Source organism: Aotus nancymaae, unplaced genomic scaffold (genome assembly GCF_030222135.1).
Source record: "Aotus nancymaae isolate 86718 unplaced genomic scaffold, 86718_ANA_hifiasm-v0.15.2.pri h1tg000010l, whole genome shotgun sequence".
Classification (NCBI taxonomy): Eukaryota; Metazoa; Chordata; class Mammalia; order Primates; family Aotidae; genus Aotus; species Aotus nancymaae.
The window spans coordinates 62,005,526-62,031,836 of NW_026988421.1; the positions used below are offsets into that span (position 1 = coordinate 62,005,526).

The 26,311-nt window shown below is 38.6% G+C and overlaps 1 protein-coding gene across 1 annotated transcript; it reads right to left on the bottom strand.

The window, feature by feature from the left end:
- PPA1 (inorganic pyrophosphatase 1) lies at window positions 1–26,311 on the bottom strand. Its single transcript, XM_012460320.2, has 11 exons — window positions 26,145–26,311; window positions 23,186–23,244; window positions 13,641–13,694; window positions 12,696–12,815; window positions 10,161–10,247; window positions 9,103–9,229; window positions 5,742–5,869; window positions 5,391–5,476; window positions 3,109–3,178; window positions 2,016–2,058; window positions 1–353 (listed from the first exon to the last, which is right to left on the bottom strand). Exons 1-11 carry the CDS (start codon window positions 26,206–26,208, stop codon window positions 322–324), a joined length of 870 nt encoding a protein of 289 aa, XP_012315743.1. The 5' UTR covers window positions 26,209–26,311; the 3' UTR covers window positions 1–321.

The following is a 26,311-nucleotide window of genomic DNA, read 5'->3' on the forward strand; positions in this document are numbered from 1 at the left end:
TTTCAGCAAAATAATTTTATTTCCTAACGTGGTAACATATACATCCAATATGCATTCACCTTGCACATCTATTCACAAGTACTTCCAAATGACAACAGCTTTGATATTTAAGCATGTGCTAAAAGTTATCTTAGTTGAGATATGAAAAATGCTTTAGATGGATAACATTCTGAGTGTATTGATTGGTCAGGTCGCAGCAGAAGTTACTTTAGTTAGATGAGTTCTACAAATTTAAAGCTTTGAAAAGCTACTGCTTTTACATCGAATACATCCAGATGAATACGATACAGTAATATCAGCTTATATTCCAGAGAAATCTCATTAATTTTTCTGTTGATGGAACCACTTATCCACTGTATTCAGAGAAAAGAAAACAAATTAGAATTCCTGTTAAGAATTAAAATTACACCTAACATACATACAGAAAGACTAATATACTTGCTTTAATTAATCCTACTATGAATTACCTGAAAATTAACAGATAGACAAAGTTTCTCTACAGCAAATGCAGCTGTTTTCTTTTGGGCTTCCTTATACTCCATGTTAATTGTATAGTGTGATTTTCAAATTTTTTTTTTTTTTTGAGACAGGGTCTGGCTCTGTTGCCCGGGCGGTTGCTGCAGTGGCAGCAATCATGGCTCACTCCAACCTCCACCTCCTGAGTTCAAGAAATTCTCGTGCCTTGGTCTCCTGAGCAGCTGGCATTTTAGATGCATGCCACCACGTCTGGCTAATTTTTGTATTTTTTTATAGAGACAGAGTTTCTCCAGCTTGGCCAGGCTGGTCTCAAACTCCTAGGCTCATGTGATCCACCTGCCTCAGCCTTCCAAAGTGTTGGGATTAGAGGCGTGAGGCATCATACCCAGCCATCGAACTTGTTTTTTTAAGTGACAGAATCATTTTCTTACCAGAAAAATCTTACAGAGAATTCTAACATCTAAGGAAAATAGAACTGTTTTCTGGGTGAAGCAGCCTGTGGCCAGATGGGGATGTGGAGGCCGGTCCACTCACAGTCCTCTCCAGTGTCCAACAGGCACCTCCATGGAACTCAGAGGGGCACAATGGGTCATGGTTTGGAAACCACTATGATACAGTATGGCACTAAAAGTGATATGTAGCAGCTAATCTTCCTTCCCATGTACACTACAGAACTCTAAAAATGTATCTCTTCTCACCCTCCTTCCCGCTCTTCCTGTGTATGTGGTATGTTAATAATATGTATGTGGCTGGGTGCAGTGGCTCATGCCTGTAATCCTAGCACTCTGGGAGGACTAAGTGGGTGGATTGCCAGCCTGGGCGACATGGCAAAACCCTGCCCAATCAGGGTTCAAGACCAGCCTGGTTCGAGACCTGGTTTGAGAAAAGCTTGGACAACATGGTGAAACCCTGTCTGTACAAAATATAAAAAAATTAGACAGGTTTATGGTGGCATGTGTCTGCAGTCCCATCTATTTGGGAAGCTGAGATGGGAAAATCACTTGAACCTGGGGAGGTTGAGGGTACAGTGAGCTGTCACTGCGCCCATGCACTCCAGCCTAGGTGACAGAGACTCTGTGTCAAAACAAAAAGCAAGCCAGGCACAGAAAGACAAATACCACATGATCTCATTTATATTTGGAATATAAAAGGCAAACTCATAGAGGCAGAAAGTAGAATGGTGGTTGCCAGGAGCTGAAGGATGGGGAACCAGGAAGGTGATGGTCAAAGGGTACCAAGTTTTAGTTAGACAGAAGGAATAAGCTTTAGCAGTCTGTTGCACTAAATGTCTATTTCAAAATTGCTAAGAGTAGATTTCAAATGTTTTTACCACATACCAAATAATGATTAAGTATGTGAGGTGATGGATTTTTTAATTAGCCTGATTTAATCATTCCACATGGTAAACATGTATCAAAATATCACTGTATCCCATAAATATATATAATTATCATTTGTCAACTACAAATGAAAGTAATGCCATTTTTCCATACATGTATGTAATTTTTAATGAAATTTTACTGGAATAGAAACCTTACCATCTGTTGGTACTGTGCAGGCAGATTCACATGGTGGTGGTAACTAAAATATAAAATATTAAAATCTGTTAGTCTAATCTCATTTTTAAAAAAGCTAAAAAGGCATACTGACAAAAATTTTTAAAAATTTTTAAAAATCTGAAGACTATTCTAAATTTTAGAATCTAAACATAATTTATAATATGTAGGAATAATAGAAAGTTTGCTCTACCACTGAAATGCTAACAAATTCAAGTCGCTTGACTTTTTATGATACACAGAATAATTAATTTTTTTGAAATAAAAACTGATTTACGCATATATAACAATTTTATATATACACACATATTTATAAAATATGGGCAAAGTGTTCTCACTGAAAAATTATAATAGTTAACCATTGGCTTTTCCCTTACAATTTTTCTTATTAATCTCAACTTTGTCAGGATTCATACATAAATAAAGATAAATCTAAATGTACTGGCTTCATCATTAAATTGTCCTTTTTTCCTTGTTCTACTCCATTTACAAGGCAGGAAAAAAGTCAGACCTCATTTTCTTTTGTTTTCCTTATTTAATAGTATAAATGAAAATAATTTAAGATGATCTCATTCAATATTTTGGTTAATCCAAACCAAATAATTAAAAATAGTACAAAAACAAAATTATTGCTTTGACAGGTGCTTTTACTACCTCACATGAAAGTCTTTCTTAGATTATAAATCATTCCTGCAATGCTACCTAAAACTTGATAACTTCCTCAGTCCTTGCTATAACCAAGTCAAGTAAATTCCCATGGTTCTTTTGTGGAAATGGCTTATGATGGGTCATGGGCACACGAGTTACTTTATACATTTGGAACCATTCTGATTTTTACAAATTGTACTACCTTGCTATCTGTCCAACTTATGATTGATTAGAATCACTCCTTCAGCTTCTCCCTCAGTCAAATGTCCACTTATATGTGTTCATGGTTTCTAATTTCAAGACTTCACACAGTAACATGTATACAAAAGGCACTCAAGTATTTGTCGAAACAAGTACTTCCTCTCCTCGTTTGGCATCAAAGTTTTTAGCAACTAGGTATTTTTTTTTTAAGGAAACTTTTACATACAGCATCCACAATGGCTCTGGCAGCATCAGGATCACACTTGAAGGGGCTCTCAGACACAGTTGTATTCATGCTATTAAATAAAACAAAAGTAGTCATAAGACAAAATAGCAAAAATTCTCTCTTAGGGGTTAAAAAATAAGTTGAAAGTGGTTGACCAGTTATCATTCAAGTTTAGTTTAGTCAAAAGCGTTTTCACCTATATCGAACATTCCAATTATTCATTTTGCCAAGGCATAGCTATTCTTGTGATCAATTTTATTCAAATATCTTAAGTTCAGATTTAAGAACCTGAGATTGAGTGCTTTGTAATTCTCACTGAAATAGCTGAGAAATGCAAATTAAAATGAGAAACATATCTTTCCTAATTGGAAAAAAAAAATGAAACAAACAAACAAAAAAACCCAGTTCTTGTAGTGTTGGTGAGACATCTGAAACAGACACTTCTGGCAGCAGTCCTGGTTCAAACATTTCTGAAAAATAATTTGGTAAAATTTATCCAAAACCTTTTAAAAAGCTCATAGTTGGCCAGGTGCAGTGACTCAAAACTATAATCCCCACACTTTGGGAGGCCAAGGTGGGCAGATCACAAGGTCAAGAGATCGAGATCATCCTGGCTAACATCATGAAACCCTATCTGTACTAAAAATACAAAAATTAGCTGGGCATGGTAGTGCACACCTGTAGTCCCAGCTACTTAGGAGGCTGAGGCAGGAGAACTGCTTGAACCCAGGAGGTAGAGGTTGCAGTGAGCCGAGATCGTACCACTGGACAACAGAGCAAAACTCTGTCTCAAAAAAAAAATTAATTAATTAAAATAAATAAAAATCATCTGGAGTGGTCACGCATGCCTGTAGTCCCAGCTACTTGGGAGGCTGAGACAGAGGAACACTTCTTTGAAGTTACAATGAGCTATTGTAGTAACACTGCACTTTAGCCTGGGCGGGAGAAAAAAAACTTTTATTTTTAATGACATGAGGAAATGCTTATATATAGTGTTAAATTTTAAAAATCATAAGACAAGTTGTATATATATTATAATTCTAATTTGTTTTTTGTTTTTTTAGCCCACTTAAATCTAAAATATGGATTATGTTTTAAAAATACATTTTGTTCAGGAGGCTGAGGCAGGAGAATTGCCTGAACCCAGGAGGCGGAGGTTGCGGTGAGCCGAGATAGCGCCATTGCACTCCAGCCTGGGTAACAAAAGCGAAACTCCGTCTCAAAAAAAAAAAATACATTTTGTTTATCCATAGTTCAAGTTTTCCTATATATTGATCATTATAGTATTAACATAGTGCCCAATTAGAAATAGCCCATCAAAATGAAAAATGAAATCATCTTTGCTTACCTGTTATTTAATATACATTAAAGACCATTTTCATAGAACTTATAAGATGCCACAAAATAGAGAAGTTAACTTAAAAGCCAAATCTTTTTCCACATTTTTTTTCTTTTGAGACAGGGTCTTGCTCAGTTGCCCCAGCTGAAGTGCAGTAGTGTAATCATCACTCACTGCAGCCTCGATCTCCAGGGCTCAAGTGATCCTCCCACCTCAGCCTTGCTACAGGCAAGCGCCACCACACCTGGCTAATGTTTTTAATTTTTGTTACAGATGAGGTCTTGCTATGTTGCCCCCACCAGTCTCCAACTCCTAAGTTCAAGTGATCCTCCTGCCTCAGCCTCCTAAAGTGCTTGAATTACAGGAATGAGCCATAGCACCCAGCCAAACGTCAACTCGTAGGATTGTACATTTTACATAAATGTATAACTCTTTTCCATTTTTCTTCTGTTTGTGGAAGGAAAATGTTTTTGGTTTATAGGAAATTAACCTGACACAGAATAGAAAGTTTCTGGGAGAATTATTTTTTGTACATTAGGATTTTATCATACTCTTTTTTTTTTGAGACTGAGTCTTGCTCTGTCACCAAGGCTGGAGGACAGTGTTGTGTTCACAGCTCACTGCAGCTTCAACCTCCTCAGGCTCAGGTGATCCTCCTACCTCAGCCTCCCAGGTAGCTGGGACTACAGGTGTGTACCACGATGCACAGCTAATTTTTGTACTTTTAGCTGAGACAGGGTTTCTCCATGTTGCCCAGGCTGGTCTTCAACTCCTGGGCTCAAGCGATCCGTCCACCTTGGCCTCCCAAAGTGCTAGAATGACAGGTGTGAGCCACCACACACAGCCTTGTATCTCTTTTCTAAGTGAAAGTAACAGTACAGTGTCATGATTATTAAAACCTTTTGTGCTTTGTGTGTTAAACATGCAAAGTGTTTACACTTACCAACTAATTCCTTTTCCATCTGTTTTCTTAGTCACTAATGCTTTCCAATGGTTGTGAGTGCTTTTAATAATATCAATTGCAAAGTCCTATAATTTGAAGAGATTTGCATTACAATGATAACAGGGTATTCTTTTTCTATTATCAACATTTCCCTAAAGCCTGATGCTTTGTCTCTTTTGAATCATTTTCTTGTACTAAAAACAGAAGAGAACATTAAAGTGAATAAATAAACACCAAGACTGTGTTGTTTTCAGACTTCTGTTTTATAAATCTTTAGATGGCAACAATATGGTTAAATTATAAGTCTCAATACAAATGAGCCTAAAACTACGGTTCTGAATGACATATTACCTTATCTTTAAATTCTGCGTTAAAAGCAAACTCATTTTCTGGTTTTCCATCAGGAACCTTATACCTTCTAAACCAGTCGACGGTAGCTTCTAAGTAGCCAGGTTTCAGCCGTTTGACATCATTGATATCTAAGAAGAGAAAAAACATAAGATGACAGTGAGAATGACTTTAAAAAAAAGAAAGAAGAGAACAAGCAGATTTCAAGATGCATAAATTATACTTTCAACAAAAATTCCAAGTACTTATTTTGAAAGAGTTGTGGAATGACTTATTATGGAGTTCAAGATTATGTTGGAGCGAAGCCCCTTGTTGAGAAGAGAAGCCATACACATACACATTGAAAGGAAATCATGTAGTGTTCAGAATAGCTCTGACATTAAGTACAGAGAATGATCAGTACCATAGTAATCTCTGTTAGGTAAGAGCAAACAGCTGGTGGCAACATAATGAAAGAACCAGTTTGGCAAGTGTACATAATTCCTATAAGAAGCGTACAAGATACTGAAAAAGACAGAGGTTATCTTTTTTTTTTTCAGAGACAGGGTCTCATTCTGTTGCCCAGGCTGGAGTGCAGTGGCACGAACATGGCTCACTGCAGCCTTGACCTCCGGAGCTCAGGCGATCCTCTCACCTCAGCCTCCTGAGTAGCTGAGACTATAAGCATGCACACGCCCAGCTAATTTTTAAATATTTTGCAGAGATGTGATCTCGTCGTGTTGCCCAGGCTGGTCTCAAACTTCTGGGCTCAAGCAATCCTCCTGCCTTGGCTTCCCAAAGCACTGGGATTACAGGCTTGAGCTACTATCCCTGGCCCAGAGGCAAAGGCTACATGTCAGAGGATCACAACTCTATGACATACTAAAAGATAAGAAAAATGTGTTAGATTGATATCCATTGATGGTTTACATGTTAAATGTGACTAGACTTTGCTGGATAGTACAGGCATCGTACATAACAATACTTTAGTTCTGGCTAACACAAAGTGTACTTCTTAAAAAACTTTTAAGTTTCTGTATAGCCATCAACAATGGCTAGCCTTAATGTCATCAAACTGCACTTTAAACAACAAACTCCTGCAGTGCAAGCAGAGATACACATGCTAAAAAGTCAGTTAGGAAAAGTATTATGAGGAAGAGAAATACATTCAACAGCAAAAGAAGCTTATTGATATTTTTAAAAGATGACGTTCCTTTAATCCATTTATAATCTGCATAAAGAAGAGCATGCATTCTATGATCATAATATCACTAAAATTATGAAAACCTTACAGAATGCACTGGAAAATGTTTAAACACTAGTAAATTTCAAAGAACTTATAATTTACATAAAAAGAGTCACCTGATGTAGAAATAACTTGGAAATCCAGAAATCCAACATGCAAATGTTGATGTTTTCCAATACCAAGAACCAAGTCTCCAATTATTCAGACACCAACTGGGTGCTCAGTAATTCAGTGTGATTCTATCTACCTGGAGTTAGCATCAGATCTCAAAGGTTAGGGGCTCAGTCTCACAAGACTGCCCTGCTTCAGATGCCTCCTGTACTTTTCACTGATCGGCTATAAATTTCGGGTTTCCACAGTTCTCTCCCAGGCTCCCTAACTTGCTAAAATGGTTCACAGAACTCAGGAAAACACTTAAGTTTAACATTCTGTTATATGCATACAACTCAGGGACAGCAAATGGAAGAGATGGCACAGGGGCAAGCGATAGTATCAACAATAGACATTGCCTTAGGTTGACATTTACAGAAAGCTGCACACTACTTGCACCATGGGATCAGCCACCTCGAGAAAGTTTTCAGGGTTCTAATCACCTCAACTGCAGGGAAATAGTGCCTTAGTAAATTCGTGCTGACAGAGCGATGGGCTTGGCTTCACTAATTGTGGCCACGGCATGCCATGTTCTCTTGTATAAGAAGTATATGCACACATTGATCAAAAGAACAGAGCCATACCACCAAGTAGTAAACAGATGGTGTGAACGCACTCTCACCTTTCAAAATTGAAATGAAACATTAAAGGACTGGCATTCTTCCAGTCCTTCTCCAATGAATTCACACACACGCAATATACATCACATCATTTTGTGGGAACACACTCTCAAGGTGACTCTTATCACTGCTGATATTGACCTCCATCACCTGGCTGAGGCAGTGTTTGTCAGGTTTCTCTGCCATAAAGTCATCCTCTCCTCTCCCTCACCCACACTGTATTCTTTGGAAGGAAGTCACCATGCACAACTCACAATTAAGGAGTTGGGGGGCACTCCACCTCCATGAGAATGGAGTATCTACATAAATTATTTGGAATTCTTCTGCTTTGAGATTTGTCTATTCTTCCTCATTTGTTTGTTTATTCAATTATTTATTTATGTCAGTATAGCATTATACAGCCAAAACAACCCAAATGTCCATCAACTGATGAATGGATAAACAAAAGGTAGTGTATACACACAATGGAATAATATTCAGCCATAAAAAGGAGTACTGACAGATGCTACAATATGCAATATGGATGAACCTAGAAAACATTATATTAAGTGAAAGAAGCCAGGAACAAACAACAAAAAAAATCCACATATTGTACCAGTCCATGTATATGAGATACCTAGAATAGGTAGAATCGCCAAATCTATAATGACAAAAAGCAGATGAGTGATTGCCAGGGCCTGAGAGGAGGAGGGCATAGGGAATGACTTGAACTAGTGGCAATGGCTACACAACCTTGTGAATGAATCAAATGCCACTGAATTGTACACTTTAATTAAAATGGTGAATTTTATGTTATGTAAATTTTACTACCACCAAAAAAAAAAAAGGAAATGAAGTGCTGATACATGCTACGATATGGATGACCCTTAAAAACACTTATTTCACTAAGTGAAATAAACCAGACACAGAGGCCACCTATATGATGCCATTTATATGAAATGACAGCATAGGTAAATCCATAGGGACAAAGTAGATTGGCAGTCACCAGGGACTGAGGGAAGGGGGATGGGAGTGATTGCCCATGGACACAGGATTTTCTTTTGGGCTGATGAAATGTTCTGCAATGAGAGAGTGGTGATGGTTGTATAACTTAGTGAATATACTAAAAACCACTGAATTGGACATTTTACAATGGTGACTTTTTGATACGTGAATATCTCAATTAAATGTTTTTTCTTTCCTGGAATGAAGGATAAAGTTTACTTAGTTAATTACAAGCGCAGTCATAGAAATAATGCTTGTCCGGTGCTTTGCTCCTCCATCCTTGAACGGTTTGAAGGTATGGGCTTACAATTCTGTCCTTACAGGTTAGGTTTGGTGGTGCTTATGAATTAATTAGAAAGACTTCAGACTCTTCCAATTTTCTTACCATTGTAATTGGCTGCATCAGGATCATCCACATTAATGGCAATGACTTTCCAGTCGGTTTCCCCTTCATCAATCATAGCCAATATGCCTAGAACTTTCACGCCAATTATTTCACCTCTTGCACATACCTGAGAGTCAATAGCCAAAGTCAGGACAATATTATGGAACAAAACTCTAGAAGAAAGTTTTACTTGGCTAACTTACGGAATAAGAAAGAGGCCAGGTTTTTGTGAACTTACCTGAAGGTTGTTCCTTTAAGCCAATTTTATAGGTGAGTTTTAAGCCAAAACCTAGGTGAGTAAATGCTCCATTGGTCCTATTAAAGTTGAAAATAGAACTGACAGGTCCTATTTTCTTATAGGTCATAGGGAAACCAGTACGTAGCTCAAGGTAATCAATGTTGTTTGCATTATCGCTGATTATACTGAAGAATAAGTCCTCCATAATCTCAAATACGTATCTTAACATGCTTTACCTTTTATAAAAGCCATTGAGTTAAGCAAGTTATACAATGACTTAAAAACTTTATGACTTAAAAAACAAAATGATAACTTTGTTTTTAGTTGTTGACTATTTCTCTGAGCCTGAGAAAGACATAAAGAAATAACTATAATCAGAATCTAAGAACAACCCTACTTGATGGAGGAATTACTACCAAGAATCTCCAACTCATGAGGTTATTTGGTTTGAGTCAATATTTACTGATCATTCTAAATTGTTAGGCAAGGTTTGCCATGTACTGAGAGGGAATTTCCCTCTTGGTATCTTTCACTTATTGACTAATTATCCACCTTCTAAAGCAATGCAGACCATGTCCAGTTCTTCTAGATATATGTTCAATCATACATGCACACACACATTTTTTCCAGACTAGGTTTAAATGTACAAATTATAATATACAAATTATTAAAATGCAACAGAAGCCTCTAATATCCAAAGAGGTATCATTATTTCACTAAAATTCATGTATTTTATTCACAATATTTTTTAAAGTATGAACTTTGTTATACTTTATTAATATCCCAACACTAAAGAAAAAAAAATGTCACATTTCATTACCTTGCCTCCAATTTCACACACATCAATTGGGTCATTGTCACCACAACAGCCGGTATGTTTATCATTGTGCCCTGGGTCTTCCCAAGTCTAAAAAAAATCAGACTTAGTGTATATTGTTCCTATACATACTGACAAAATGGATCGTGTTGAGAATAACAGATAACATCCTATGACTCTTCAGCTATTTTTTTCTCATTGTTTTAGTTCTTTGCATTTCAGAATCTTAACTACACACAATATTTTCAATTAAATGCTGGAGCTCCCATTATACATATAATACTAAACTAAATCTAAGCTTTAAAACAAATAATGAATGATCCTATTTAAAACAACAAAAAACAACTGCTTAATAACTGAGACAACAGGGAAACACAAATATAGACCCAAACATTTACTTTAAAAATGTGTGGTTTTAGGCTGGGTGCGGTAGCTCATGCCTGTAATCCCCACACTTTGGGAGGCTGAGGCGGGTGGATCACATGAGGTCAAGAGTTCAAGACCAGCCTAGCCAATATGGTGAAACCCCGTATCTATTAAAAATACAAAAATTAGCCAGGTGTGGTGGCGTGTGCCTGTAATCCCAATTACTCAGGAGGCTGAGGCAGGAGAATCACTTGAACCCAGGAAGCAGAGGCTGCAGTGAGCTCAGATCACACCACTGCACTCCAGCCTGGGCAACAGAGCGAGGCTCCATCTCAAAAAAAAAAAAAAAAACCCCACAAAAAACAAAACAAACAAAAATGTGTGGTTTTTTTCTTTTTTTTGCATAAGGCACTGCACTTGGTCTTAGACTTTCTTTATAATAAATTCCCAAAACAGAAGTAGGTAGTCAATAATAGTAAAATGGAAAAGTTACTTTTTTTTTTTGGAGACAGAGTCTTGCTCTTTTGCCCAGACTGGAAGGAGTGCAGTGGCGCAATCTTGGCTCACTGTAACCTCAACCTCCTGGGTTCAGGTGATTCCCCTGTCTCAGCCTCCTGAGCAGCTGGGATTACAGGTGTGTGCCACCACACCTGGCTAATTTTTGTATTTTTAGTAGAGATTGGGTTTCACCATGTTGGCCAGGCTGGTCTTGAACTCCTGACCTCAGGTGATCCTCCCGCCTTGGCCTCCCAAAGTTCTGGGATTACAGGTGTGAGCCACCACACCCAGCCAAAAGGTCATGTCCTGATATTAAAAGTATCATCACTGATCAGGAGCTAAGACTGAAAAGTTTAATCAGGATTTTCTGGAGCTTTACATGACTGGTTTTCTTTCCTTCCTAAATTGTAAGCCGGAGTCCTTGCAGAACATCTCATAAAATAACTGATAGCCTGTGCTAACCAGGATATTAGATTTAAAATGTAGCTGTTGCATTGGTTCTTTCTTCCTCCAACTGGAACACATTACTTAGATTTGTTTGTCTACTAAGCTAGAGTAAAGGCAAAGAGATAAATGAGAAGGGGGATAAAGGAAGATCACATCTAACAAATCCAACATTAACAAAACACAATCCAACCCACAGAAGAGTAGTATTTCAGCAATGTTCTCCTACAGATGATATATCAAGGCTAAATACTATTAACAAATCAATTGAAGTATAAGGTGAACACTGTAATTAAGACAAACAAATGACTTTGTGTTTACCTAACTAGCTAGATGGGCCGGACCTATGTTCTACTATCTTATAGGTTGTTTCACAGTAGGTTCCATTTAACAGACCTCATGGTTAATAAAAAACATACCATTTATCAAGAGGAAAAAGTTAAACTGAATATTTAATTAGTGTCACAGCATTAAATTATAAGTGCCATAGCATTGGCCTAGCCAAACCAGAATTTATTCATTATAGACAAGATTCTAGTGATTCTTCACTCAAAATATTAAATAAGAACCTTCTAAATACTGACATTGTGCAGGGAATAAATAGGTAAACAATGCCCCTCCTCAAGGTGGTGACTATTTAAGAAAACAGGTTCCCCTCATTACTTTACCACAAAGAGCTTGACCTGAAGAAAAGGGAATCAGGACTCTAAACATAAAAGTCAGCAGCTATGAAAGCTTGTGTGTGCAGGTGTGAAGTGCTTTAGTTTTTGAAATAACCATACCAACTACATACTATGAATATCTCAGGGCGGTGATACTAACGTCTGAAGGAGAAAGAAAGGGAGGCAAGTTAGATAAGCTAGGAAGTGGCCATCTTGGGATTTGAACTCTGGTCTGTCTGATACCAAAAATCAGTGCTTTTGACTACTACCATACACTCTTTCTTGACTGAATAGACTTGCAACTGAGTCCGTAGAGAATTTATATAGCTTATAACCAGCGCATAGAAAGAAGAAATATTTCAGAAAAGAATACATGTTCAAATCGGAATTTAAACAATGTAAATATTTACCTTTCAGTTTATCTTGAGTTAATTATCCCTTCTTATGTTTTCTAAAATCTACTGTAGTAAAAACTCTCCACAGGTATTTAAATCTTTTTTACTAATAGCAGTAAGTTAATATTTAGTAAGCTAAAAAGTACATTGTCAGCAGTTGCATGAAGACATACCTGAGGGATGGCACCATAGTTCCAGATGTATCCTTTATACGGGAACAAATTCGCAACATAACGAAGTTTTCCTTTTTTCACATCTTGTTTAATGGGGTTTAAAGGGTCCTTTGTTGCAATCTGAAATAAAAAATTTCAAATGGTTGCATATTTGGATGTGAAATACTATTCAAATAAGGATCTAAGGAAATGAATTATGGTATCTATGTTCCCTAATTCCACTTTAATGATGTATTTTATCCCTAACACTTTCATAGTTGAACTAAAGGTGCTTCCATAATCAGTCACTAAGTGGAAAGTTTAAGTGAGGTATACGGGAACTATCAAGAAGGGAAAAAGAACATTTACTAATCCTAGAAAGCAAACTAAAATTAGCTGGAATAAATTCTAACATTTGAGTAATAAAAATACCATAATTTTTATTAAAAGGGCAAAATAAATATCCAATTTCAGCTTTCCTTTACAGAATTTAAAATTATTCAAATACTTGGGTATTTATTACACAAAACATGTGACTACTGTAAAAGAGTTTGTGATATAAAATGTTATAAATATCCATAACAAAAAGGCAATGACGGTAGGTATCATCAGAAAGAAACTAACACAACGCAACTGAAATTCCAATAAGATTATTTGTGGCTGGGTGACTAAGGAGGAGTCAGTGATGGACTTAAAGATAATAAAAGGAGAAAACGTTAATTCTAGGCTTTGGGAACATTGGAAGCGAAAATGTTGGAAAGGAAAGATGGAGGTATATTTGTAATAGTTTAGTTCAGCTGGAGCCCAAGGGGAAGACTGGTAGGCAATGGGAGATACAACTAGGAAATAGACTGGGACCAGACAGAGAAAACCCTGGAGTTCAGATGGTTCATCCTTGATCAAGTCAGTGTGACTAGATCAAAACCAATATCCTAAGTCTGACTCAAATGTAAGGTGAAATATTACCTCCATTTTTGCATTAGACCAGCGTGGTACTTCAACTACCATGTGGAACACACCCTGAAAAAACAAAGAGAAGGTGAGATGGTCACAGGAGCCAGTTTGTTCTCTGTGGGAGCATGCCCTATTTCTTCCAAAGTTAAACTGTTCATTGTATCAGATCTTTGAAGTCAACTGGACTTTGAACCAAATGCATCCAAAAAGAGAATGATGGATGAAGGAATAATGCAATTATAGGAAAATATTAATTATAGAATCAAGGTGAGTCACTATATGATTGCTTACTGTATAGTTCTTTTTAATTTTTTACTTTTACTTTTAAATTTTTTTGTAGAGACAAGGTCTTACCATGTTGCCCAGGCTGGTCTCAAACTCCTGACCTCAAGTGATCTTCCTGCCTCCACCTCCCAAAGTGCTGGGATTACAGGCGTGAGCCACCTCACCCAGCCAACTTACTATATAAATCTTTTAACTTTTCTGTTTGCTTTAAATTTTTCATAATAAAAATTGAGAGTGGAAAGAATGCTCCTAGGAAGGAAAGAAGCAGTTCCAAAATAAACACAACAGAACCTGTATCTCTGAAGAAGGCCATTTTCAAAACACTCTCCAAGGGTCAGTGTTATTTCCTTCAGAGACACTGCAATTACTCAAAATGTTTTTGGAGCTTCTATTTCAGAGACGGTTTATGAGACAAACTCCAAGTCAGCCTAATTACTTGGTTATACTTTATATGACCATGTATGACCATGTTTGATGTTTTAGTGTCAAACAAAACTCATCGGCTTCATTGCCTACATTATTCTCCCAATTTGGCTGTTTTTAGAAATAAATCCCCTCTCAAAAGGATTTTAACCTTGAAGATAAGAGAATATGTTCTAAAAGGAATTTAATCAATGATATTTCTATTGTAATTGGCTTATAGCCTTAAATCGACTACTATAAAACGGATGATATACTAAGGGGGTAAGTTCCCAGATGCGTAGTTTAAAAACACAATGGGATTACAGGTGCGTGCCACCACGCCCAACTAATTTTTTTTTATTTTTAGTAGAGACAGGATTTCACCATGTTGGTCAGGATGGTCTTGAACTCCTGATCTCGTGATCCACCCACCTCAGCCTTCCAAAGTGCTGGGATTACAGGTGAGAGCCACCACGCCCGGCCACTTTTAACTAAGCAGAAAAACTACACTGATTTCAATTCAAAAGTGTAAAACTTCTGTCATTTTAAGTTCCTGCTGAAACCACAGAGAACTAAAGCATCCATGGGTTTCTGCTCCAAGCCTCCTGACACTGTACCTACCCAATAAAACATAAAAACCAAAAGAATGGAAATATTACTTAAATTCAGGACTGGAGAAACTGCTCTATCCCTGTATCTCTCTGAAATAACCAGATGGTTTAGAAAATGTAACACTAATTGTTTATACTGGGTAGAAAACCTCAGAAGCAGGCTGGGTGCAGTGGCTTACGCCAGTAATCCCAGCAGTTTGGGAGGCCAAGGCAGGCAGATCATGAGGTCAGGAGTTCAAGATCATCCTGGCCAACACAGTGAAACCTCATCTCTACTAAAAATTCAAAAATTAGCTGGGCATGGTGGCACATGCTTGTAATCCCAGCTACTCAAGAGGCCGAGGCAGGAGAATCACTTGAACCTAGGAGGTGGAGGTTGCAGTGAGCCGAAATTGTACTACTGCACTCCAGCTTGGGCAACAGAGTAAGATTTTGTCTCAAAAAGAAAAAAAGAAAAACCTCAGAACCAATCTTTGACTAAATTTCACCTTACCCACTAAGTTTTCAAGAATTGTGTCTATCTAGTACCACTGCTCAGGTGTAAAAATGAGACATCAGTGTACGTCTGTGAAAAGAACAAGTCGGGGCTTTCAGTTTTCAGCAGTAGTACCCTAAAGATTCACAAGATGGAGCTGTTACGACATGAAAGATCAACTGAAGAGCTCGCCAAGGTTAGTTGTTAATTTTGTTGAAATGCCACCAAATCACTGCTTCAAGAAAAACATAGCAAATAGAGCTGAAATAACTAATTCAAAGTTTGGAAACTATATTCAACACTTTGATGGCATTAAATGACAAATATGTATAGACCCTCAAAATAATATTACCTAATAACACAAACCTACATAATTAATGGGAAGGAAAAAAATAACAAGGAAGAAAACATCCTTCAGGAAATGGTAAGAAATTCTACTGCCAACAAAAGCTTGAAGGTCTGGTGCATTTTAGAAATTAGCTGGGCGAAAAGCAGCAAGGAGTACCTGCAAAAGCCAGAGTCAATTCATAGATTCTTTTTTCGACAAGTATTTGTTGTGGACCACCAGGAAGTGCCAGGCACTTTTCTAGGCTCTAAAGACTAGCAATGAATAAAATAAAAGTTCTTTTAACTCCCTAAGAGTTGGATTTCCAAATCAGGTACTTCCAGCTTGTAGGCCTCAGGCTACAGCTTGGGATGAGTGACTTGTCTGTAAAATCAATATTTAGCACACTTTCAAATGCATGTAGATGTGGTAGTAATTACTTCCTTTTTTTAAAAAAAGAGATGAGGTCTTAGCCAGGGGTGGCGACTAACGCCTATAATCCTAGCACTTTGGGAAGCTGAGGTGGGAGGACTGCTTGAGACCAAGAGTTCAAGATCAACCTGACCAACACAGCAAGACCCCCATCTCTTAAAAAAATTTAAAAGAAGAGAGAGATGAGGTCTCACTCTGTCACTCAGGCTGGAGTACAGTCATACGATCATAGCTCACTACAGCCTCCAATTCCTGGTCTCAAACGATCTTCCTGCCTTGACCTCCTGAGTAGCTGGGCCTACAGATATGTACTCTCACACCTGGCTAATTGTTTTTAAATTATGTTTTTGGAGATGAAGTCACAATATGTTGAGCAGGCTGGTCTCCAGTTCCTAGCCTTAAGCAATCCTCCTGCCTATGCCTCCCTCGTAGCTGGGATTACAGGTGCAAGCCATCCTGCCCAGCTCTGTACTTACTATTTAAAACAATGAATTTGTAGTAGCCTTTAGTCACCATTTTCTCCATCAGTAATTAACATAAAAGAGGATGTTTGTAAATACTTTGGTATTTAAAAAGGAGAAGTTGTCCCACATACTTTAGCAGGAATTACTACTGAAGAACAACTTACTTCTAGACATCCTGGTTACAATTCAAAGAGTTGCCACTAGGTGAACAACAGTGATAATTTAGGATTTTTCAGGGCAACTGATATGAGAAAGTCAACGAATTTTATAGCAACGCTGTTGCTATAAAAACTATTACTGTTTTATGCATTCTAATGATTCTAATATTCATACACTTAAAAAATACTGATTTTAAGAAAGTACTACCAGTTATAAATTCATTCCTACTTTCTTTAATCCCAACTGGTTTCAACTGTTACTTAGCTGGATCTTGTATTTACTGTCTTGTTATCCCCATTGCTAGGATTTCCATCCTCCAATCCTACCATGCTTTTGAGCCTCAGTCAGTGCTCTGGTGTCAGAGCTCTCAGCTCACTTTACAGTTTCAGAAAAGAAGGAAGTTAGTCTCTCTAGAGGGATGATTTTGACAAACCCAGTAATTACCCTGCTGATAAACCAGTGGGGCATATGGGAAAAAGCAAACTATAACTTTCGCTCCGACTTCCCAAAGTCAGAAACAAAACTGTCTATTTCAAGCCAGATGTGGTGGCTCACGCCTGTAATCCCAGCACTTTGGGAGGCTGAGGCAGGAAGATCACTTGAGGCCAGGAGTTCAAGACCAGTATGAGCAACATAGACAGACCCTGTCTCTAAATAAATAAATAAATAAATAAATGTCTATTTCACTTCCCAGATTTATAATCATTTTATCAAGTAGTCAAGATATTACAACAAAATCTTAAAGATGTCCAAATTCTAAGGAAATTGGAAACTCAACAAGTCTATATTATATCACTCCATTAATCAAAAAGATTTAAAATCAAAATGTTTCAGGAATAGAAGAACTATCTCCTGTATCTTGGTTAGGCTTATAACTTCACTAATTAAACAGGAATATTATAGTAGTATGGTGAGGGCCAGTCTCATCTCCAAACTGGTTAGGGTTCTTGTGGAACAACTCAGTAGTCTGACAAGTCATTTATTAATAAATAGGCTATGGCCATTTGGTAGGCTGTTATTAGTAACACAGTGAAGTACATATTTAAGGAACATGCTCTTAATTTAATCACATCTCATCTTTAAATCTTAGCAGTAAAGTTCAATGTGTCCTTATTGAGACTTATTTCTAACCCTGGATTTGGTAAATACGATGAACTATACTACAGAATTACACAAGTGGCCAACATCAGCATTTTCAAGTTCACTTATCATGTGTTTCTCTAGATAACTTCAGAAATCAAGTAAATATCAGCGTTCGAAAGAAACACAAAAATCATCCTCTGATCCCATTACTTTTTTTTTTTGAGACAGAGTCTCACTCTGTCACCCAGGCTGAAGTGCAGTGGCATGGTCTCAGCTCAATGCAACCTCCTTCTCCAGGGCTCAAGTAATCCTCATATCTCAGCCCTCCTGAGTAGCTGGGACTACAGGCACCTGCCACCACACCCAGCTAAATTTTTTTTTTTTTTTTTTTTTGTAAAGACAGGGTTTCACTATGTTGCTGAGGCTGGTCTTGAACTGAGCTCAAGCAATTCGTCTGCCTAGGCATCTCAGAGTGCTAGAATTACGGGCATGAGCCACGGCACCCAGGCCACCCCCCATTTCCTTATCTTTATTGTTTTGCAATAAAATTTGGAGAAGAAACAGTGGAGGGAGAGAGAATTTTCTTCTAAATTTATCTAGAGAATAGACATAAAGCAAGAAGCTAATACAAACCAAGCTTTACCTTTTTTTTTTTTAAATTAACTTCTCGACTATAACTTCTAGATTTAGAGTACAAAATCCCTATCAGAAGAGCTCATATAGTTAAAAGGAAATGTTAAGAGCTCACATAGTTAAAAGAAAATGTTCCATCCCCATAAAGATGCTTTCAGAAAGGTATACAAAATTTCACCATTTTCAAGATTATTTTATTTTATTCACTGCTCACCAAATGACAATGGCTCTTAACTCTTAAGTTTTGGCTGTAAAGTTGGTTATATGATTATTGAAGGATATACTTTAAGTTGTTAAAAGCATATGGATTCCTGAATTATTTCATTGGCAATGACAAAAGTCTATTTGAGAAGCTAACAGAAGGAAATATGATGATCAGACTTCACTGTTGTGCCCCTTATTCATTTAGAATTGTAACTTAGCAAAGAAAGACATGATTTACACCAACCCAAAAAACATTTGTTCAACAAATTGCGTTAAAATTCCAAGGGAGATCATTAACTTATTAAAGTAAAAAAAAATTAAAAGACATACACACAAAACTTTTAGTAATACTCATTTGTTTTCCAGTTACATAGGTTTTCTGCTCATAGCAACTCAAACAAATGCCTGTATTTGCTACTACACACTACCATATGTACCTGTGTAGGGCAATAACTTGTCATGTCATAATTAAGAATAGTTGCTGGCCATGTGTGGTAGCTCATGCCTGAAATCCCACCACTTTGGGAGCTGAGGTGGGCAGATTGTTTCAGCTCAGGACTTTGAGACCAGCGAAAGCCCGTCTCTACAAATACAAAAAAAAAAATTAGCCAGGTATGGTGGTGCGCACCTGTAGTCTCAGCTACTCAGGAGGCTGAGGTGGGAGGGCTGCATGAGACCAGGAGGTGGAGACTGCAGTGAGGCGATATCATGCCACTACACTCCAGCCTGGGTGACAGAGTGAGACCCTGTCTCAAAAGAGAGAAAGAAAAAGCTGCTATTTTTGCCAATTTTTTTCTCTTCAGATAAGCTTTATGATGACTAAATTTTGAAAACAGATATTCTAACCATAATCTGTTTATTTTCCTCTCTTTATAAAATCAAGCAAAAGGGTCTGCATTTCCAGTTGTCAAAACTTTTCTGATTTGCAATGTCTAATAATTTTGACCATGAAAACTTTCACAAGAAAAATGCATTTATGCCAAATTGCAGATAATATTCTGTGAAGTTTCTGAAGCATCAATCTGTTTGATTAGAGGCTTGACTTTCTTTCAGAAGAGAAAAAAAGAAACACATATTCCATATTTATATATGCTTCTATATGCTCCCAACAATCACCTGAATTAAAAAAGCACCCTACATTGTCAGAACTAGAATTAATATGAAAGTTTAAGATATAGAATAGAAAAATATCTGATTTCTAAAATTAAAAAATCAGGTCATGATATCTGAGCACTTTAAGATTTAGAGAAAGCGTTTATATGCTCAGTGTTTCATACTGTTTATGCTGTTTTGGATTTTTAAAATTTCTGGTATCTTAAAAGTTCTATGCTAGAAGATACTCTGAGCTATAGATGCTTTTATATTTGATCCTAAAATTGACTCAGAGCAAAGGACATCCCTACAATTTAAAAACATCCAGAAAGCCCTTGCTTTTACCTTCTTTACCCACTGGATGTGGACAAAGCAGAGTACCCGAGGCAAAAGATTTTCCAGAACAGGCTGGACTGATTACCTAATGGTATATGCCAAACTGAATATCCACATTAAAAGGTCCTGATATGGGTTGGGCACAGTGGCTCACGCCTATAATCCCAGCACTTTGGGAGGCTAAGATGGGCAGATCGCTTGAACCCAGGAGTTCAAAACCACCTGGGCACATAGGGAAACCCCATCTCTACAAAAAATAGAAAAATTAGCTGGGCATGTTAGTGTGTGCCTGTGGTCCCAGGAAGCTGGGGCAGGAGGACCACTTGTGCCTGGGAGGTTGAAGCTGCAGTAAGCCATGATCATGCCACTGCACTCCAGACTGGGTGACAAAGAGAATCTGTCTCAAAAAAAAAAAAAAAAAAAAAAAAGGCCTGATATGGATATGAGCCTTTGGACATTTTTCCTTAGTTGAGCTGACTGAGATGTGTTAAAGGCACATGCTCACTTGATCATGACATTCCCTCATTATTATCCCTCAGATGACTGATCATATTAGGAATAAAGTCTAAGGCGAAGCCCATGAGAATGTATTTATGTAAACTTAATCACAATGGATTTTTTATAAAAAAGAAAAACACTCAAGTTAATCGGATTTTTTTTTAAAGCTATAATCCAGAATGATGTCTACCACACCTTCATTTATGTTTTAAACAAGTAACTTCCTTAAAAACAAAACAACATAACGAATTCCTTCCGGCCTCTCAGGCAGGAAGGCTTCTGTCCAAGATCCACTGAGGTCTAGACCACTGGTAAAATCCAGAGTCATAAGAGCTTGTGTTTTTGAGCTGGGACAGGGTGGGCCAAGAGCAGAGTCTTCATTTGAGTAATCCACTTTATAGACCAGTCCCTTATAAGACTTCAGTGTCCCAGAGTAATCTGAGTGAACACACTTAACAGGATACCAAAATGTAGCCTGTTTCCTATTTTGGAATAACTTGAAGCAGCAATAAGAGTAGGTACCAAAACATCTATGATCATCTGGTCCTTGGCTGGAATACTGTCCAGTGACTTAAGAACACTGTGAAAACAGCTCTATTTCAAGGAAATGTTTTCCCTCCTGAGCACACCTGTATGGCAGGGTATTATCAGTAAACTTAGGGTCATCATTTTATACCTCTTCATTGCTCAAAATGGTTTGAGATGCTACAATATGATATATATATATATACTATTATACAACAAGCAGATAATTCAAGCCAACCTAATGGGGCCAATTCAAGAGGGGAAGATTCTGTAGTTTGTATCAACTCTCAGGAAATCGGATGTAACAAATTCAAGTTTGTGAATAAATACAACTCTGATATTCCCACAGGAAAAACACATGCCAATTTGAGGTCCCTCCTGTACTTGTGGCACATAATTGGCCTGGGGCTGTTTGCTCCATTGCCTCTAATTGGAGTCTTGCCCAGGCAGGTTCCTCGTAAGCAATGCAAAAATTGGAATTTCTGGCAGTACAGAACTGCAGCAAACTTCCTGGTAGAAATGCAACAAATTTATCTATTTCTGTCTAATAGTCACGCCCAGAAAAACAGTAAGACAGCACACAGAAGAACAAAATTTCATCTTTACTATTATTCTAGATGTGCATTGGAAAGTGATGTTCACGTGTGCTGTGTACTGACATCTAGCTAAGGAAAGTCAATAACCTATGTAACTTCTACAACTCAAAAATTTTTGTACTCAATGTGAATCAAATTTCCTTACTGAAGGAAAAAAATGTAAAGGTATAAAAAGAATAAGATATTTGTTCTAGTGTCAAGTTGAGAAATACAGTACAAACTGCTTCCATTGGAAAGGAGGCTAAGAAGAGATGCATTTTTTAAAATGACTGTTTAAAGTTGTACTTATAACACATGTTCTTTGTAAAAAGATTAGACAATATAAAAAGACAAAAATGAAAATAAAACCAAGGGTGGCAGTCCCACGAATCATAAATATTTTGATATATATTTTTTATTATTATTTATTTTTCTGAGACAGGGTCATGCTATGTTGCCAGTCTGGTCTCAAACTCCTGGGCTCAAGTGCTTCTCCCAGCACAGCCTCCCAAGTGGGATTACAATCACCCCACACTCAGCTATTCTGGTGTATATAGTCATAGACTTGTTTTCCCCTAGAAAAGTAAAGATTTTTACCAATTTGTGGTAAACCTACCAATCTGTGCTAAAGTTAGGTTTCTTCTTGCTGGTGTATACATGAACAGCTATTTCCTTTTAGAAGTCTGTGTGCCTACCTTTATTAACACTATGTTAATTGCACAAATCTTAACTGTACTAGCCCATGGCTAAATTTTCCTATACTCATTATGAATAATCCAGTTTCTTTTTACCATTTAATAAAGATCCCACAGCCAAAATTCTGTGCTGGCTACCTGGTTTATTTTAAAACCACTAATGAAGTATTAAGATTTTAGTTCCAAATACACATACAAAAAGGACCAATGTAATTTTTTTTTTTTTTACCAAGACAGCTTACTTTTGCTTTTATTCTTTCTCTCCTTCCCCAAATTATATTTGCTTCTTTAACTAAATAATCTAGTTTTAAGACTAATTTCTTATTTAGTCAATGGACCTTTTTTTTGAGACAGGGTATCGCTCTGTCACTCAAGCTGGAGTGCAGTGGTGCAATCTCGGCTCACTGCAACCTCTGCCTCCCAGGCACAAGCGATCCTCCAACCTCAGCCTTCCAAGTCGCTGAGACTACAGGCACATGCCACCATGCCTGGCTAATTGTTTTATTATTTTGTAGAGACAGGGTTTTGCCATGTTGCCCAGGATGTTCTCGAACTTCTGGCCTCAAGCCATCTACCCACCTCAGCCTCCCAAAATGCTGGGATTAGAGGCATGAGCCACTGCCCCCGGCCTAATCAATGAACCTTTAACTCACACCACAACGAGGCATTTTAAGCACTTGTTGAAAGACATGTAAGAAAATTAATATGTAGAACTAGCTGATCTGAGTAAAGAGACTATGTCCAAAAGACAAGGATGTCTTACCTCATCTGCATAAATTGGAATATCATGAAATGGAGATATATATTGTCCTTTCTCATTTTCTGCAAAATAAATTAGAAAAAGTTATTACTGTAATTCATTGTATTGCTAAATGCACATAGTATACTTTTTTTTTTGAGATAGGGTCTCTTACTCTGACATCCAGGATAGTGTACAATGGTGTGATCTTGGCCCACTGCCACCCCTGCTTCCCTTTTGGAGGCTCAAGTGATCCTCCAGCCTCAACCTCCTGAGTAGCTGGAACTACAGGCGCGAGCTTCTGAGCCTGGCTAATTTCTGTATTTTTTGTAGAGACGGGGTGTTCCCATGTTCCCTGGGCTGGTCTCCAACTCCTGAGCTCAAAGCAGTCTGCCCACCTTGGCCTCCCATAGGGCTGGAATTACAGGGTGAGCCACCACACCCAATCAGTACACATTTTTTTATACCAAGATACTATTCTCACACCAGAAAATCTGGTTGTATACTTCACTTCTCCTCACTGCACTCCCAGGCTAGGCTGGGTTTACATCCTACGCACTCTGTAGGCATCTAATAAGTACTAATTTCTATACTGACAGCAGAGACTACCTAATACACAAAAGGAAATTGTTTTGGACGATGTAATTGTTTTGGACTGAACTTATATCAGTTAACAGTTTACACAACTATTATGAAGTACTTGGGAGGAAGGGAGGGGACCATTTTGCTAAATTATAAACAATGTAGCTAAAAGTGGTGTTCTGGGAAGACAGAGACAACCATCTTAGATTATGACTTTCTTTAAGGATAATCAAGTTGCAACAAACACCTTCACAAATAATTTCTATTATATTCTGGATATATATTAGTAATATATTATAGAGGCCTAACTATAGCCAAAAAGTAATTTTAAAACTTCCTCAGTATTCTTCAGAAAACCTACGGACTGTCTATATCGCATCCCTTCAAGTTTAAAAATCAAAGTGGAGGCCAGGTGTGGTGGCTCACGCCTGTAATCCCAGCACTTTGGGAGGCTGAAGTAGGTGGATCACCAGAGGTCAGGAGGCTGAGACCAGCCTGGCCAACATGGTGGAACCCTGTCTCTACTAAAAATACAAAAATTACCCACATGGTGGCAAGTGCTTGTAATTTCAGCTACTTGGGAGGCTGAGGCAGAAGAATCACTTGAACCTGGGAGGCGGAAGTTGCAGTGAGCGGAGATTGCACCACTGCACTCCAGCCTGGGCAACAGGGCCAGACTCTGTCTCAAAAACAAAGAAAAATCAAAGTGCAATAGGAAAAATAGAACAGTGACCACTCGTAATCCTATAAAAGTCCCTTCGGGGTCAATTGTGACTTTGCAGTCTGCCCAACCCTTTATCCGTTTTAAAGAAATTGACAAATATAACATTATAAAGCTAAAAAAAGTTTATTTTTATTAAGGAAGGATAAAGCCCTTAAAATTTGATAACTAGATAGTGGATTCTAATTATTATTTCTCAAGTTCCAGAGAGTTCTACTTGATAAAAACAGTTACTTCAGCCAGTGTCAAAGTCTAGGAGTAGCTCTGGTCTCCCATAACGGCCACCAAATACTCATTGCAAATAAATAATCTAAGTAAAAGCAGTGTGTTTGCTCATATATAGCTTGAAGATCCACCGCTCACCTTCAAATCAGACAGTCACCTCTGTAAGCCATTCCTACAGAGAAATTCTGAAGTCAACACTATTTCCAAAAAAACAGTTCTATGAACTATTAGTCAAAAGTTACTGCACTGACCTTGCTGTTTCATTGCAAAATTAAATAAAATGGAGAGTGGGGGTAGTTCTCACCTTCCTGGACTGTATCTGATATTTTAACCTTCAGCTAGATGTGTGAGCTTTACGGTTCACTTTCCTTTTCCTCCCACACCAGGCTCTTTTTGCTAGGAGCTTTGTTCCTTCAATGCCTATTCCCATTGGTCCCCTCTACTCCCCGCTTCACCAACCCAGAGTTTGAGGCATCTGCCCATTTCCTTCCAAATAAAACTGTAAAGAGATTAAAATAGAAGCGCCTTTGGTGATACATAGACCACTGCCTCGGTTATCTCCCAAGATCTACTCCTAGTAGCTGGGGGTGGAGGGAGTAATAGGATAAAGAAAATCCCCACGTAGCTTTGCTCTACCTACAAGGTAAAGAAAAAAGGTGGCGGCGATTAGGGGCGTAGAGGGCGCCAGCCTGCAGCCTCCCGGCTTCCACGTGCAGCCTTGGGTGCAGGACCTGGGGTAGGTACCCCCTTAGACGCCGAATCCTGCACAAGGTAAAAACTTGGCACTTTCTCAGTCATGCTTCCAGATTGACGTCATCTGTTTGATTTGCGGGGAACAGCTTTCTGTTTCATAAGGAGCATTCCCAGCATCAACGCTAAGAGAAAACAGGCGGCGGAGAAGCAGGAGCGTTACCGGGGACTGGAGGGCCGGTCCAGCGCCTTCACAGACGGCTCCCGATCCGGGCCTCGGTTTCCCCGTCTGTAAAACGAGGGGATGGACTTGGCTCCGCTCAGCGCCGATAATCTGAGCTACGGCGGCAGAATTAAGGTCTTTAGGAAATCACTGCCCCCCTGAGTCGCCGTTCCTCCAAACTGAGCAATCCTTTCACGGAGATTATGTTTCCTCCAGGCACCTTTCTAGGGTGGGTCGGTGATTTCCTTTTCCCTTCAGACCCTGCCCGAGCCGGACACCTGCAAAACTAGCTGGGCCCAGGTTTGAGTACCCCGAAGCGTGAGAAAGGGACTCTTTCCGTTCAGCGGGGAGGGATGGCGGAGGCGATCCCCGCCGGCGACAAGTGGGCAATGCGAGGCCGGCCAGGACCTAAGACGCGTCCGAGGAGCTGGGCCCGCGTCGGAGACCTGGGACCGAGCGCGGGCCGCACCCTCCCGGAGAGGAGAGGCCCGGGAATGAATGGGCGGACGGGAGGGGAGGGTCCGTTAGCTGCAGACACTCACTGAGGAAGACTCGGTACTCCAGGGAGAAGGGCGCGGCGCGCTCCTCGGTGCTGAAGCCGCTCATGGTGCCGTAGTCCAGTAGCCGCAGCTGCCACAGAGCCACCAGCCCTCACGCGGCGCCGACTGACAAGGAGAGAGCTCTACGCCTGCGCACTGAGAGCACTGGC

Coding starts and splice junctions, on each gene's coding strand:
- PPA1 (XM_012460320.2), bottom strand. CDS start 26,208: ATGAGCGGCTTCAGCACCGAGGAGCGCGCCGCGCCCTTCTCCCTGGAG. Junction 10,248..12,695: donor ACTATGGTGCCATCCCTCAG/GTATGTCTTCAT, acceptor GATTTTTTTTAG/ACTTGGGAAGACCCAGGGCA. Junction 2,059..3,108: donor CCAGAGCCATTGTGGATGCT/GTATGTAAAAGT, acceptor TTTATATTTTAG/TTACCACCACCATGTGAATC.